Source organism: Pristiophorus japonicus, chromosome 1, assembly GCF_044704955.1.
Source record: "Pristiophorus japonicus isolate sPriJap1 chromosome 1, sPriJap1.hap1, whole genome shotgun sequence".
Classification (NCBI taxonomy): Eukaryota; Metazoa; Chordata; class Chondrichthyes; family Pristiophoridae; genus Pristiophorus; species Pristiophorus japonicus.
Window position 1 is genome coordinate 91,869,096 of NC_091977.1, and position 17,486 is coordinate 91,886,581.

The 17,486-nt window shown below is 44.9% G+C and overlaps 1 protein-coding gene across 3 annotated transcripts in view; it reads left to right on the forward strand.

Annotated features, from left to right (window-relative positions):
* The window catches only part of lyrm7 (LYR motif containing 7), a 37,439-nt gene extending 20,266 nt beyond the window's left edge, over positions 1–17,173 (forward strand). For 2 of the 3 annotated variants that reach the window (XM_070881662.1, XM_070881672.1), the window contains one exon: positions 17,020–17,173. In XM_070881662.1, coding sequence (XP_070737763.1) covers positions 17,020–17,093 — 74 coding nt within the window. In that variant the 3' untranslated portion in view covers positions 17,094–17,173. Of the gene's footprint in view, positions 1–7,258; positions 7,373–17,019 lie in introns of all 3 variants that reach the window. The other variant, XR_011593403.1, reaches the window with a different exon arrangement.
* Positions 17,174–17,486: the final 313 nt, after the last annotated feature.

Below are 17,486 nucleotides of genomic sequence, written 5' to 3' on the forward strand. Positions count from 1 at the left end.
ACATTACATGCCAACGTTACGTGAAGTCTTCATCCACACTCACCTGCCAGAGCCACCTCTTGCTTCTGAGCTATGCTGGCTCATTTCACATAGAACTCAAATTAAAATATTCTCTGGATAAAACATGGAGAAAGAACAGGAGCAGATATTGGAAGTGTCCATGAAATGTTTATTAGAGGACTGATTCAATCTGGCTGGCCAAAGAAACAGCCTCCAAAACAGCCAAATAAAGCACTGGAGCAGCTGATAATCCCACAGGAGTCCCACAGTTTCCAAGTTATTATGCGGAGTCAATCCTAGGAGAAAGATTTGCCAAAGAGCAGTGGAGCAGTTAAAGAAGCTATACCATACGGGAATGGAAAGGCTTCAGTTTTTCAGTTCCAATTCACAAAGGAATGAAAAGTAAGGCTTGCATGGATCAGTTGAAAGGATACAAGGAATGATGTGAGGAAGCCACATGAACCAGCAAGACATGCCCACCACAGATAAGGGGAACTTGCTGAGAGAAAAGCTCAGCAAAACCAAGAAAGGTGGTCTGAAAGCAATTGAAAGGCAATGGAAGGTTTTCCTTAAAATGTTCCCCAGGGTAGACTTCCTCAGTGAATGAAGTATTTGACTAGAAGATTGTCAGGAAAGGATGAACATAAAAACTAAGAAATAGGAGCAGGAGTAGGCCATACGGCCCCTCGAGCCTGCTCCGCCATTTAATACGATCATGGCTGATACGATCATGGACTCGGCTGATACAATCATGGACTCAGCTCCACTTCCCTGCCTGCTCCCCATAACCCTTTATTCCCTTATCGGTTAAGAAACTCTCTATCTCTGTCTTAAATTTATTCAATGACCCAGCTTCCACAGCTCTCTGAGGCAGCGAATTCCACAGATTTACAACCCTCTGAGAAAAGAAATTGCACTTATTTTAAGGCGAGGGAGGTTTTCCCACTGATATTTATTTGGTTAGCGCTTCACAGAATTTCTGGGATGTGGGTACACCTCTCTTTATAGTTAGATAGAGGGTGTTAGTGTTAGTGTTTTATCAGAAGAATCACTCAACACTCAGAGTCGGTTCCAACGCCAATGCGGCCTTTATTAACGCCAGCGGGGAGGAAGCCTCAGGACTGGATCCAGGCACTTCACTCCGACGAACAAAGAAACTCATCGATATTTATATGTTTTACAATAGTTCTTTACTACAGTTACATCAGCCCATTTCGGCTGGATACTATCCAATCATACTGATTATAGATTCAATTAGACCAATAGATAGAGTTAGTCTCTAAACGTAAAGTGGCTCATGTGTTGCCAAGAGATGTGTTGCTAAGGGGTGTGTTGCTTGGAATTACTCATGTATCTTGTAACATTGTCCAGGCCCCTTTATCTTGGGTGCTGTCTTTGGGTAGCCTCCTTATTAGAGTTACATATTCGGTTCTTGTCAGCTCGGGCTGATTCATGCCCTCGTTATGTGATGTAGGCCCCCCTTATCTCTATTTCTCGGGGCTCTGCTGTGTGGAGTTATAATGGCTTGTTATAGTTATCTTGTATCCAAGGCATTCCTGGCAGTGGGCCTCACAGGGTTATTGCTCGGTCAGCCTCAGTCAGTAGTTCACAGCTTGACTACCTGATTTCCCATCATGCCTGGGCAGCCATTTTATGTGTGGCCACTTTAAACTTATATGAGTTTAGATATATTCAGCAGGTGCCTAATGCCTAGTGTTTTGATATATTCAGCAGGTGCCTAATGCCTACAACAATTCCCTCCTTTCGGTAAAGGGACTAGTCCTAGTCCCCCTTTAACTGACCGCCCTACTTTTATTAGATTTTGTGCACGGCCTGGTACTCCATGCCTCAACGTGCTGGCCAGTCACGCGGTTTCAGGAGTCCCGGTTGCTTAAATCAAATTGACAAAGGCCAAATCCTCCTGCCCCTTTATTGTATCCCGACCAGTATGTGTGAAATTATTCGAATCCAAAGATGGATGTTCACATTTATTCCCCAGTCCCAGACCTTTCTCCACCAACTCTGACTTTGTAAGTCTATATCGATATACTTCGGTTAGATGTGGGATAGGGACCTGATCTGGCTCGTCATAATCCTGCAAATGATCATGGAGCTGATCGGTTACCTCAATAACTTCAGACTTCCGGCGCCTAACCTGGGTGATATGCGCTTGCCCGACCGTGACAGGTCGTAGTGGCGTAGGGCACTGCAGGTCATTATACTGGTATGAACGCTCTGTGGTAGAGACGCAGTATCTTCCCTTTCCTCCGTAGCCTGCCCTCGCGAAGTGTCTGTGTGCGGGCACTATTTCTAGTACGCACCCGTCGGTTCGGTTAAACCCGCACTCGTCTAGCTCACCTCGGTCTACCGGGTGAGGGCATACTGTGATTCCCCCCCCTTTGCTTGCAATCTGTTAGGGAAATCCCGGCAAGTATGTCGTTTCGGCGAACGGCGGAGGTGGTGGTCAGATAGTAACGGATGGAGACATTTTCCCGTATTACTCCGATATTCTCTAGTTGGTACAGGGGGAACGGCCCTGAGTCTGGCGTGACTATAGGGATCATCAGGACTATCCCTATCCCAGTAGTCCTACCCATTTGGCAATCTGGAATTGCTGGGTATACTCGGGTCAGTCCCTTCAGAGTACAATTATCCAGTGTCCCCCTCTGGTTAGCCAACTGAGCTAAATGTGAACTGTCTATCCAATCGGGTACTTCCCTGCGTTGGATCTGGTCGAGATTGTGGCGGATTTGTCCCACCATCCACAGACCATAAGCGTGACAGAGTTGCCCCTGTCTTTGCTTTCCCGTATCTTCTTTTTCTCTATCAATGAGGTGGTTAATAGTTTTGGCGTGAGCCTCCAGGACTGAGATGCCATCCAACTGGATTTCGGCACCCTCCTTTCCTAAGTTGGCTTGGTCTTCCTGGTTTTGCTCCACCCTCTCTAATAACCCCTTCATCACCCCTCTAAGCTGTTCCACCCTCTCATTTAACCCTTGTATATCTATCGAGTTTACTACGGAGGTCCCTGTATTGAAACCAGTAGCAACATCATTAACTATTCCCCTCTTTATCCTGGGGGCTGACCCCTGTCCTCGGAATCTACTGGCACCCATTGCATCGGCAGCCTGCTGCATTACAACTTTACTTAATACATTGTACATTTTCCTTGACTGTTCTGTACAGTATTCCGGCATCTGGATGCCTGAAATATTGATCAGGACAGGCACAATTTCATGTTTAACATTAGCATACAATAATTCCCCTTCGTTGTACATTACAATCCCATTTTCTGGTCCCTTAGTAGTTATGGGACAAGGCAGTTCCTCGGGCAATGTAGTGGTTCTTATGGGGCGTGGTGTCTGAGGGGGTGAGAAGCATACATACAATGATATTGCAGCCGCCCCCACCTCCTCGTAGTACCCACACAGCCCCACTCCATTTTTGCAGATGACTGATTGCTGGGACTTTCCCGGAGACACGCAAATGCCGAAAGTACATTCATCGGGGCCTTTGACATCCCTCCGTTTAATGCAGCTGCTCCTTATACCCATGGAGCACTGTACACATACCCGGTTCTTATTAGGATTTACTAGTAACCATGCATTAAAATAAGTCCTGTCCTTGCTCCAATTCTTGGCTGCTGGGATGCACATTCCATCTGTTAAATTAAACAAGACTCCATAGTTCATGTAGTTGTTTATTTCCTGAGTGCGCTGCAATCCGTTGGTATCATCCAGTGTTTGCGTGGGTCTTGAGGTTCCCAGTATCATGAGTCCCCAGAGTCGAAGTCACCACTGCAGTCCCATCTTGATGAGTGTTTTATCTGAAAATTTTAAACAGATAGCCTGGTCGTCACCAGGTGTTAGGTTCTGGTCTCCTTGTGTCGCTGTCACTCTGTGGAATCGAAGGTAAGGATTAGGTTAACCATATTCTTTATAGTCGTACCATCTCTATCACTTCATGTCCCTGTCTGGGCTGCTGTCGGTTTTGCGTTTGAGCCTGCTGTGCTCGAGCCTGCACGATGACCCATCTAAATATTATCCAAACTCCAATCAACACCAATGCCACCATTATTCCTCCAAACATTGCTGTCTGCTTTACCGTTAGGTTGGGTTTGTGGACTACACCTACCCACCGTGGGGTACATTGGCTCTATTGCCATAGGTGATGGTGCTATGGCTGCGCACTGCACTATCCGTCTAGTCCCGTTTTTTAAAACATCTCTTCCAGCCTGTTTATCTTAGCTTTTAACTCTTGACCAGCTAGTTCCGTTTTATTTTTATTCTGAATATCCCACCATTTCCTCTGTCTGTCAGGTGAGTCTTCTTTATTTTATTAAGAAATCTAAATTAATAATGTCCAGTATAAAACAACTGTCAATGGAAAGGGTTAACTCCTTTACAGGTTTGTAAGAAAGCCTGATGTCATTACGTGACTTCACGTAACCATCCGAAAAATTCTTTTTTTTTTTAAGTCTTTGTGCCTTCAAAACTTGCTTAGAAATTCGGAATCCGTTAAACAGCATAAATTAGTAAAGTGGTCATAATAAAAATCTTCTCATCAGGGAAGACGGCATTTTAGAGTAAACTCCAATGTTTTCTTAACTTCTAATTCAAGTACTTGCCAAATAATTTTTTTTTTAAATTGATTAAAACGAGACCACACATTTTTAATAGCAATTTTGTTTACTGAAATTCATTTTTTTTTTTTTAATTTCTCTCTCAGCACAAAATCTAAACTCCTGTGCCAGTTCCATTTTGGAAATCTTTTCAAACTGCATTGAAACTTTCTCATAATTTAAAATTCGAATCCATGTCGAGTGTTTTTTACCTCTTCCAATTTTTTTTTCTTCTAATTAAACCAATATCTTTTTCACAGCAAACATCAACTAGTATTTAGTAAGTTATGTCTTTAACCATCACAAACACATTTGTTAATTTAAAATTATTTATTTACTTTCAAAGTGGCGTCTTTATCTTTTTCTTTTCTCCATAACTAGAATGGAGTCCAGATTTGAGGGTTTGAGGCTGCTTTTCGTTATTTCAAAATGCTCCAGTTTCAAAGTCGTTAAAATGTCTCTTCTAAACTGCTAAAGCTTGCTGTTTTTAACATTTTCCAAAAGTTCTTTTTACACCTTCGCAGATAGCTCGCCACTCGCCCAGGAGTTTGACCTAATCAGATTTAATTTAATATTTTTTTTAATCCACCTCAGTATTTTCTGTGCCTTCTCTGAATATCTCAAAATCCCAATTCAAACTTTGTAATTTCAATCTTTATTTAAAACCTTTTTTTTTGGTTTGAGCTAAAAGCTTTCTTAAAAGGCATTCTTTATCTCATTCCGAGACTAAATTTATGTCTTTCAATCCAATGTAATCAACCATTGCATGTTTTCTTTCGACAAGTAAATTCTTTTTTTTTAACCACCGGGACCATGTATTTTTTATCTTTTGCTCAACAAACCCATCCTTTGTACATTTCCTCGCTCCGTAACTTATCATCCAAATCATCCGAATAAATCCACACCTGCGTTTCTAACTTAAAATGTCTTAAAACTTCCCACAGACAGGACAACACTACAAAGGGTTAGCTAAAATAAACAGACACTTGCATTCCTCTTCTAACCAGGCTTTCAGAAACATGACAACATAAAAATTCATTCCGCAGTCACAAAATCACACAGGGACTCTCACTCAACGACCAGACATTTACAAGAGTCTCTCTTCTTTCCTATACATTGTTTTGGCCGGCTCTATTTTTGGATCCATGACCTTTCAGGGAATTCGTAGTTTTATCAAAATAATTCCTCACATAACTTTTGTAGTGGACTACCGGTATTGGTTTTTCCGTTCCTTCACCCACCATTCCCGTTGGGCTGCTGGCAGGTCCTGAGGATCCCACCCTGCTCTAATCATTTTCTCGATTAGTTTCTTTTGCTTTTCCGCCAGATGGCGGGTAAGGGACCCTTCTGGTCCCCACTCGACGTTACTTGCTTTCATGGCCATTCCTGGGTAGGACTAGAACCGTTAGGAATCTACTCTCAGAGGTTTGCCTTTTACCTTGCACAACTTGTAGTAGACCATCTCTGGGCTGCTGTCAGGTCACAAGTCTGCTGTTACACAAACTTATACAATTCTTAAAACGCGTTTAAGCAATTCCCGCAGTGCTCTACGTATCCTTAACGACTACCTACCACCGCTCTGCCCGTTGGTCCGACCCTGTTCACAGGTTTGGATTCCGTTAGCTGCTGGTTCTCCCCCGGGGTATATTTCAAATCATACTACTGGGTCCGGAAGATGTCTTTCAGTATCACGATCCCACGGTCTAAGTGTGTTCCTACGCCTACTTAGTTCCTGGCCGTCACGTGGGACAAAGGTCCTCTTAATTCAGGCTCAGGCTAGGCGTTTGAGATATTAGACCGTCTCCTCGTGTCGATCAACCGGCTTCCACCTTCCGCACCCTTTATAATTAAAAATCGTTTTTTATACTCACCCGGGTTTTTCCAAGGGTGTCCAGCGACTCCGGGAAATCTTGCCGACTACGCCACTGTTAGTGTTAGTGTTTTATCAGAAGAATCACTCAACACTCAGAGTCGGTTCCAACGCCAATGCGGCCTTTATTAACGCCAGCGGGGAGGAAGCCTCAGGACTGGATCCAGGCACTTCACTCCGACGAACAAAGAAACTCATCGATATTTATATGTTTTACAATAGTTCTTTACTACAGTTACATCAGCCCATTTCGGCTGGATACTATCCAATCATACTGATTATAGATTCAATTAGACCAATAGATAGAGTTAGTCTCTAAACGTAAAGTGGCTCATGTGTTGCCAAGAGATGTGTTGCTAAGGGGTGTGTTGCTAGGAATTACTCATGTATCTTGTAACATTGTCCAGGCCTCTTTATCTTGGGTGCTGTCTTTGGGTAGCCTCCTTATTAGAGTTACATATTCGGTTCTTGTCGGCTCGGGCTGATTCATGCCCTCGTTATGTGATGTAGGCCCCCCTTATCTCTATTTCTCAGGGCTCTGCTGTGTGGAGTTATAATGGTTTGTTATAGTTATCTTGTATCCAAGGCATTCCTGGCAGTGGGCCTCACAGGGTTATTGCTCGGTCAGCCTCAGTCAGTAGTTCACAGCTTGACTACCTGATTTCCCATCATGCCTGGGCAGCCATTTTATGTGTGGCCACTTTAAACTTATATAAGTTTAGATATATTCAGCAGGTGCCTAATGCCTAGTGTTTTGATATATTCAGCAGGTGCCTAATGCCTACAACAGAGGGTCAGGATTACAACCAGGTTGGGCTGATCCAATTAAAGCCAGTTGCAGCAATCACCGCCAATGAAATATTTTATTAGCGGTTACACATGTGAGTGGGATGGGAAGAGGGAGAGGAGTGGTTCATTTTATTGCTTGAACTTTTTTTTAAACTGAGGAATGCAGGTTATCGACGAATTATGCCTCACTGCTGATCTCACGCCATGTCTCGCTAGCTGCCGTGAATTCAGAGACACACTGATGCTGCCTGGTGTATTTCTGGGTCCGCAGAACCAGACGCTCCCAATCGAAACATTATTTAAAAAATAAACCCAATTCGATTGCAGATGTTTTGTGTCTGTTTGACTGGAGTAACTGACCAGTACCAGTGTAACATGCCGAGGGGCTGATTTTGTGGGTGACAAGAAAGGGATTTTGTAACATATGTAACACCACTCAGGAAAAAGCCATTGGAGACATGCCCACTGAGCTATTCATTGCTGAACATGAATTATTTGTTGGAAATGCCGCCCCCCCCCCCCCGCTACCTTTACTGATGCTGGTTGTAGTGAGGGGGGCGGGGGGGTTGTGTCCATGCACTGGGGCCTCATCCAAGTAACCATTCTTCACGTGGCTTGACGGTGCGGTCATGAGGCTATTCACCTGTAGCAGGCATCATAACTGTAATGATGCTCACAGGTTTGTAGAGCTGTTGCACCTGCTCGCTGGCGGAGGAGCGGGCTGGATGGCGCCAGACGAGCTGGCACGGCGCCTATCCTGGGCCGACGTCCGGCGCACGGCCAATGTCATTGAGTCGCTAAGAACAGCACTGGGCCCTGACTCCGTTAGGTGTGTCGAGGAGGCTCAAGCACATGGAAAGATCCCGTCTGAACTGAGCCTTGTCCGGACGGAATTCCTCATCGGCACCTAGCCCCGAAACCTCCCTCGGGAGCTGGCGCCTCACAACTTGAGCCTCCTCGGGGAAATCCCCTCCGTGCCTTTCAGTTCTGCGCGGAGGGGTTTCCTGTACGGGCTGCTCCTGCACACTCTCCACGTTGCCATCCCCATCTGCTGTCCGGACACGCCATGGCGCACCATCTTGCCATCCGAAGGAGGCGCGAGTCCTCAATGGAGTGCACTCTATGCGGGAGTCCTCCCTCTATTTATTGGGGACTTGGCCTGGAGGGTGTTGCTCGGAAAAAGTCCCGTGCAATAAGTTTTAAAGTCGATTCACAGGTTCCCAGGCCGCCTGCAATTTCTGCGGTCTGGAAGAGTCCGTGTTACTTGTTTTTATGGAATGTGCGAGGTTGCAGGCCCTCTTCCAATATTTAAAGGGGCTGCTCCTCAAATTCTGGTTATACTTCAGTCCCACACTCCTGATCTTTGGGCACCCTGTGCGGAGGGGAGCAGGCAGGTCGGAAAGCCTTCTCGTAAGACTGCTCCTGGGCATGGCCAAGGGGGCCATCAGCCGGTCCAAGCAGCGGGCTGTCGAGGGGGTCGTTCAGCCCGACTGACTGCCTCTCTTCCGCGGTTACATCCAAGCCAGAGCGTCCCTGGAGATGGAGCATACGGTGTCCACCGGTACGCTCGCAGCCTTCCGTGAGAGGTGGGTGCCGGAGGGACTGGAGTGCATCATCACCTCCAGCAACCAAATTTTAATTTGATTTTAATGTCTAAAGCTTAATTTTTTTAAGTTGTCGGTTTCAGTGCCCCCCCCCCCCCCCCCTTTTAGCCAAGGGGCCCTTGTATAATTTGTGTTTCAGTCCACTCAAAAAAAAAAAACAAGGGGGCACTTGAAAAGTTTTTTGGAGTGTGCCACCCCGCCCCCCCCCCCTTTAATCAGGGGGCACTTGATTAGCGTTTACAATTCAAAATAGTTGTAGAGCTGTTGCACCTGCTCGATGGCAGAGGAGCGGGCTGGATGGCACCAGATGTGGCCAATGTCATCGAGTCGCTAAAAACAGCACTGAGCCCTAACTCCGTTAGGTGTGTCAAAGATGCTCAAGCCCGTGGGGAGATCCCATCCGAACTGATCGCCATCCAAACGGAATTCCTCATTGGCGCTTGGCCTCGAAACCTCCCTCGGGAGCCAGCACCTCACAACTTGAGCCTCCTCTGGGAAATCCCCTCCGTGCCTTTCAGTTCTGCGCGAAGGGGATTCCTGTACGGGCTGTTCTTGAACGTTGCCATCCTCGTCTGCCGTCCGGTCACACCATGGTGTACCATCTTGCCGCCCGGAGGAGGCAGGGGTCTCCAATGGAGTGCTCTCTACGTGGGAATCCTCCCTTTATTTATTGGGGACTTGGCCTGGAGGGTGTTGCACGGAGCAGTCCCATGCAATAAATTTTTAAGTCGATTCACGGACTCCTAGGCTGCCTGCAATCCACATTTTTATTGAATGTACGAGGTTGCATTATTTGAAGAGGCTGCTCCTCAAATTCTGGTTGCACTTGAGTCCCACGCTCCTGATCTTTGGGCACCCTGTGCGGAGGAGAGTGGGCAGGTCAGAGGGCCTCCTCGTAGGACTGTTCCTGGGCATGGCCAAGGGGGCCATCAGCCGGTCCAGGCAGCGGGCGGTCGAGGGGGTCGTTCAGCCCGACTGCCTGCCTCTCTTCCGTGCTTGCATCTGAGCCAGGGAGGTGGAGCTCGCGGTGTCCACCGGTACGCTCGCGGCCTTCCGCGAGAGGTGGGCGCCAGAGGGACTGGAGTGCATCATCAGCCCCGGCAACCAAATTTTAATTTGATTTAAGTTACTGTCCAAAGTTTAATTTTTTTAATGTGTCGGTTTTAGTGCCCCACTTTAATCAGGGGGCACTTGATTTACAGATCAACTTGATGTACAGATCAACTTAAAATAGTTGTAGAGCTGTTGCATTGTGAGTGGCTTAGCCAGTAATGTGATGTTCAAAAGACTCAAGAAAACCCCATTGGGTGTAGGTCATCCAAGATGAGGTATGAGTTTACAAGGGACACCGGCAATCACACATCTAAAATTGTGTTTCCTAAAAGTTGTCATATGGGACATATTTTCCCCTTCCCAGAAGTGAGTGAGATACAATACAAGAATGGTTTAGTTGAATAAAATTTTATATAAAACTTGTAATTTGTATTAAACTTTAACAATGTAATAATATAACATAATTGTTCTAAATGAAAATGTTGACAAAAAAAACATGAAAAACAACAACATCAACAACAGAATAAACAGCACTGAAAAGAGCCTGCACCCTCCCACAATTCTACCTGCGGCCACCTTTCCCAACGCCTTTCCTCCCTAAACCTCCCCCTTGACACTTGGCAACGACAGATCCACCAAAGTGGGAACGCTGCGCGACGGGCAGATGCTAGCCTGGACATGGTGGAACTGTCCAGGATGAGCATCGACTTGAGTCCAGAGCTCCTCCAGGCCATTGCTGGGTTGTCCAAAAACATCGCGACTTTAGCAGCCCGTCAACCAGAGGACATGGCGGAGCTGATTGCCGCGGTGAGGAAGAACACCCAGACCGCCAATGTCAATGCTATGCAGCAATCGAAGGTCGTGGAATATGGCACTGCACCCCAAGGTGCCATATCAGCAATGGTGACAGCACGTGATCATCGAGAGGAACTAGTTTCTTCCGCCTTTGAAGATGGATCCTCAGCACCCCTTCCTCCTCCTCCTGCTATCAATACCCCTGGCCCTGCCCACATCAGGACCAACACGTCGAGCACCAGTAGAGCACCTGGAGCGTGTCTGCTGGGGGGTGTGGGGGGGGTGCATCAATGGCAGCGCTATGTTTGGGGGCTCTGGAGAAGCTGGGGGTGCTGAGGACCCATGTCCTCCGGTTGACGGGCTGCTAAAGCCGCGATGTTTTTGGACAACCCAGCAATGGCCTGGAGGAGCTCTGGACTCAAGTCGATGCTCATCCTGGACAGTCCCACCATGTCCAGGCTAGCATCTGCCCGTCGCGCAGCGTTCCTACTTTGGCGGATCTGTCGTTGCGGATTCACCATGGAGGTCGGTGTGCGCCGTTGCATTCCACTTGGTCCCGCTTCCTCGGGCCGGAATCCAAGAAAGTTGGTTTCTGACGAGGAACCGGTGGCCACCGGTAGAAAGGACTCATCAAGTCCCGCCACCCCTCCCTCCTGCACCACCACTGTTACGCTTTGAGGAGTGTTCTCGTCCAGCTTCTGCAGCACCATCTCCTCCGTCTCTACCACCATCTCTTCATTTCTTCTTCCTTGCAATTACTCCTCTCTCGGAGGGGCAGGCAGCTCCACCTGTGCAACTGTAAAAACATAACATTAATGGTTGGCGACAGGGGAGGGGAGGGGTCAGAGATAACATCAGAGCAGTTCACTTTGTGCACGCTTATGTGGAGAGCAAACATTTTTTACTGAGAATCATTACATGAAACTATCATAAGCAAAGTATAGAGAAAGGACATGACATAACAAAACTTGAGTCCTAAACAGTTTGCTTTCCAAGTGGCGTTGTGTCATCAACCAATAAATCATGTCACAACTAACAAAATTTCTAACCAATAAGGGAATTAAGGGTTACGGGGAGTGGGCGGGTAAGTGGAGCTGAGTCCACGGCCAGATCAGCCATGATCTTGTTAAATGGCGGAGCAGGCTCGAGGGGCTAGATGGCCTACTCCTGTTCCTAATTCTTATGTTCTTATGTTCTTGCTCCCAGTATTACATTACATTCTACATTGTATCGCCATAAGATTGAATTACATGACCGCAGTACAGTCCAAGGATTATGCAGACTTGCCCTCCGGAAGAACTGGTTCGGCACCAACACACGTGGCAGTACGATCATACGCTCCCGTCAGTGCTGCAGCACGTTCTTCGAGTTCCGTCAGAAGAATAGTCTTTGACGGACCACCGCCCATTTTGCGGAGCTCCGCCCTAATGCCAGATAGTTTTTTCTGCAAAGATGACAAAAAATATGTGTGAACTAATTTGACAGCTACTAATACAGAACATACACATACACACATATATATATTATTTATATATATATACATAATTTTTGTCACCTTTTCAGAAAAAACTAGCCGGCAATAGAGCGGAGCGCCGCAAAACGGGCGGTGGTCCGTTGAAGACTATTCCTTTGACGGAACTTAGGAACATAAGGACATAAGAATTAGGAACAGGAGTAGGCTATCTAGCCCCTTGAGCCTGCTCCACCATTCAATAAGATCATGGCTGATCTGGTCGTGGACTCAGCTCCACTTACCCGCCCTCTCCCCATTACCCTTAATTCCCTTATTGGTTAAAAATCTATCTATCTTTGACTTGAAAACATTCAATGAGCTAGCCTCAACTGCTTCCTTGGGCAGAGAATTCCACAGATTCACAACCCTCTGGGAGAAGAAATTCCTTCTCAACTCGGTTTTAAATTGGCTCCCCCGTATTTTGAAGCTGTGCCCCCTAGTTCTAGTCTCCCTTACCAGTGGAAACAACCTCTCTGCCTCTATCTTGTCTATCCCTTTCATGATTTTAAATGTTTCTATAAGATCACCCCTCATCCTTCTGAACTCCAACGAGTAAAGACCCAGTTTACTCAATCTATCATCATAAGGTAACCCCCTCATTTCTGGAATCAGCCTAGTGAATCGTCTCTGTACCCCTTCCAAAGCTAGTATATCCTTCCTTAAGTAAGGTGACCAAAACTGCACGCAGTACTCTAGGTGCAGCCTCACCAATACCCTATACAGTTGCAGCAGGACCTCCCTGCTTTTGTACTCCATCCCTCTCGCAATGAAGGCCAACATTCCATTCGCCTTCCTGATTACCTGCTGCACCTGCAAACTAACCTTTTGGGATTCATGCACAAGGACCCCCAGGTCCCTCTGCACCACAGCATGTTGTAATTTCTCCCCATTCAAATAATATTCCCTTTTACTGTTTTTTTTCCCAAGGTGGATGACCTCACACTTTCCGACATTGTATTCCATTTGCCAAACCTTAGCCCATTCGCTTAACCTATCCAAATCTCCTTGCAGTCTCTCTGAGTCCTCTACACAACCCGCTTTCCCACTAATCTTAGTGTCGTCTGCAAATTTTGTTGCACTACACTCTGTCCCCTCTTCTAGGTCATCTATGTATATTGTAAACAGTTATGGTCCCAGCACTGATCCCTGTGGCACACCACTAACCACTGATTTCCAACCGGAAAAGGACCCATTTATCCCGACTCTCTGATTTCTATTCGCCAGCCAATTCTCGATCCATGCTAATACATTTCCTCTGACTCCGCGTACCTTTATCTTCTGCAGTAACCTTTTGTGTGGCACCTTATCGAATGCCTTTTGGAAATCTAAATACACCACATCCATCGGTACACCTCTATCCACCATGCTCGTTATATCCTCAAAGAATTCCAGTAAGTTAGTTAAACATGATTTCCCTTTCATGAATCCATGCTGCGTCTGCTTGATTGCACTATTCCTATCTAGATGTCCCGCTATTTCTTCCTTAATGATAGTTTCAAGCATTTTCCCCACTACAGATGTTAAACTAACCGGCCTATAGTTACCTGCCTTTTGCCTGCCCCCTTTTTTAAACAGAGGCGTTACATTAGCTGCTTTGCAATCCGCTGGTACCTCCCCAGAGTCCAGAGAATTTTGGTAGATTATAACGAATGCATCTGCTATAACTTCCGCCATCTCTTTTAATATCCTGGGATGCATTTCATCAGGACCAGGGGACTTGTCTACCTTCAGTCCCATTAGCCTGTCCAGCACTACCCCCCTAGTGATAGTGATTGTCTCAAAGTCCTCCCTTCCCACATTCCTGTGGCCTGCAAATTTTGGCATGGTTTTTGTGTCTTCCACTGTGAAGACGGAAGCAAAATAATTGTTTAAGGTCTCAGCCATTTCCACATTTCCCATTATTAAATCCCCCTTTTCATCTTCTAAGGGACCAACATTTACTTTAGTCACTTAAGTATGATCGCACCACCACATGTGTTGGTGCCGAACCAGTTCTCCCGGATTAATTGTTCACCAATTAACTGTCCTCAGTCTTTTTGTCAACGAGTGCACCATTTAAGTTCTGTTAGCATGCAAGTGTTGCATGTTGAACACATGCAAATACTAAGGATTAACACAATATGAGATCGATGATGGCTAATAAAAAATGTCACCAAGCTTTACAATATAATAAAATGTGGCACTACTTAAGAGTAATTGTCAATGCATGATAAAAGTTAGTACTTACTCTCGCAGACCCAATGATGTCATTCCACCGTTTGCTGCACTGATTCGGCCCCCGCATCATGGGCGCGACGGAGGACACCGCCTCAGCGATCTCTCGTCATAACCGCTGTTATACACTTGGTGCAGGTTTTCCTCACCCACCCTGTGTTAACTGATTCCAGTGGGCCTCAACTTCGTCGACCAATGACTCCTGGGCTTCTTCTGAGAAACAAGTGTCCCTCTTCCTCCCACCTACCTCCCTTTCCACTTACATGGCTTGATTTTTTATGTTCCTGATATTTATATATATATATATATATATTTGAATTTAAATTATTATTAGTATTCGTTTTTCATATGCATTATTATAATTATTACTAGTTATATTATCAATTATATTATCTACTAGTAGTAAATATACTCAATATACTGAATGTACTCCTGAAAATCCTTTCACTGCTCCTCTCACTGAAATCCACCCACCTCTGCAGTTTGAAAATGTCCAGTGCTGTCTCGGTCTTCTCTGCGCATGTGCAGGGTCACCCTTGACCCCGAAATCACGGGAGAATGGCCACGGATGCACTGAGAAGCTTTTCCGGCCGTTTTTGCAGTGGTTCTGCTTGCCTTTAGTAAGGCAAGCCGATCGCCGACTTTTAGCCCTCCGCCGCCTGCTCCTGCCCATTATCAGAACGCTTTGCCACCGCCGACATTGAAGAGTCAAAAACTGCGGGAGTGCGCACCAGTGGTATTCCAACGGTTCAAAAGACGCAACCATCGGAATACCCATCTATGTTCTAACAGCCGTCTGTGTTTAAAAAAAAATTCTCCTAATCTCTCCCTTCATTCTTTCTTTCAGTCTTAAATTTTTCCTTCATTTACCAACTTACTCCCAGTGTAAATAGTTTTTCTTGAACAGCTCTGTCTAATCGTCTCTTAACCTTCTTTGCTCTAATGAAAAAGCGCCCATTTTCTCTTGCCTGTCCTCATAACTCAAGCCCGGTATTCCTGGTACCTTAGTCATTCTCTTCTGTACTCTCTCCATGGTGTTAACATCCACGTATCTTGCACATGGAGGCCACCATTCTATATCCTTTCCAGTCCGAAAAGCATCCATTAACCTCAAATTGCTGTTGTCTGCCATTTTCCTATCCATTCTGCTACATTCCCTTTAATGCCTCCATTTTTATCAACGTCTTTTATAAAATACCTTATTGAACGCCTTTTGAAAATGCATATATACAAATTCCACATGCTCAATATTCACACAATCCGGGGAGGTTTCCCATCACAGCAATCACCACTGATCAAAATTAGCTTAGCGGGAGGTTTTATTATCCTCTCCCAATAAGACTGCTTTGCAGAACATTTGCGAATTTGATTATTAGATTAACAGCCTAACTTAGACTCATCTGCCTAGATGGACCCAAGCACAGCACACACACAAGATACCCATCCCCAGTCCAGTGCGATCTTCCATTGGCGGTGCTAGTAAATAACTTGCTATTTTTCAGTTTACTTCTGAAGTTCACATGTTCCTAATAATAAGTACAAGAGTCCTGGTAGATCTGTGAATTCTACTTTAATCAGTTTGGCCTGTGTTTGGGAAGCATAATTTCTAGTATTGAGGTCCTTATTGTTAAGTGTTAATCTTTTTCTGAATATAAAGGTTGCTTTGGATTGGTTAGGATTGAGCATTTGTATTCCAAACTGAGAAGGTCTGTCATTGAAAGGGATACTGCTCTATAATAATGAATAATGTTCTAAAGTTAATGACTTCACATCTTAACTCTGCAAAGATGTACATTTTTTAAACAACCTATTTCTCGAATCAATGATTAGATTCTCAGTTGAAGGAGATTTTACTTTCAGAACAGGTTGGTCACCTAAAAAGTGATGTTGCAACATCTAGCCAGATGCTGCTACACTTCATCAATAATTGCCAGTTTGTATGAAGCATTGCTAGTAGTGATGGATGCATTAGCCAAGACAGCATAAAAGATGTCTATTCTATTAAATATTTGATTAAAATAATAAAGAATTCCCCCTCACAGGTTCACATGTAAGTAAATCTGTTTCATCCAATTTTAAACTTCCCTTTTTCTTGGTTTCTGATTTTCAAATAACTTCCAGGCTAATAATAAGGTCTTTACAGACTTTGGCCTTGGTCTTCCAATTGTAACACCAGTGGGTTACCGTCAGCATTACAGTCAGAAAACCTAGGGCATAATCTGTAATAGGCCTTTAAAAGACCCAAAGAAAAATGGAGTTCAGTTGCAACCTGAGAGTAAATATAGATTGTTTTTTGAAAACAATTACTTGTACAGAGGAATGGAACATAAAGTCAGGAGTGAGAAAATGTTCCATTCAGAGTGTATGAGTGATTGTTTTATCGTGGACTTGACTTTCCCCACAGCTTGATAATCCGCTACTTAAAGGAATGCTGAGGTCCTTCCCCTAGCTCCCTGGAAAATATCTCCAACAGTACCATTACTATTTCTCTAGTCCTCAATTTCCCTTCTCAAAAGATACTGATCCAACTAACCAACTTTTTTTTTTCTTTTTTTCACAGTTCTTAGACCCAGAAAAGAGGTTCTTCTGGATAACTTGCCTTTCAGTGATAATCCTACAAAGAAAACCACCTAGTATAGGAAATATTTCAGTGATGGATTGAATCTATTATTGTATATCTAATCGACATTTTATTGAAACAAACAAGGTGTGTCTTTTTTTGGAGTTGCAAAAAGGCAACATTTATAATGAAAATAACTAGGATGTGGTGACGTAGCATCTGATTTGTTTTCCTCTGGTGGACAAACTAGGTTAGTAATGTACATAGATGCTTACGACTTTGAAAAATGCAAGATTACTATTGGTGTATTCCCAACTATAATTGTGTACAGTAATAAATCTGGCAGTTATACCATGGTGGAATGGAATATTTGATATTGTAAAATGTTGGGAATTTCCTTTTTCCCTGACCTCTAAAGGAATCCCTTTTCCTGCTTCCTTTAGCTCAAATGGTCTGAGCTGTGCATT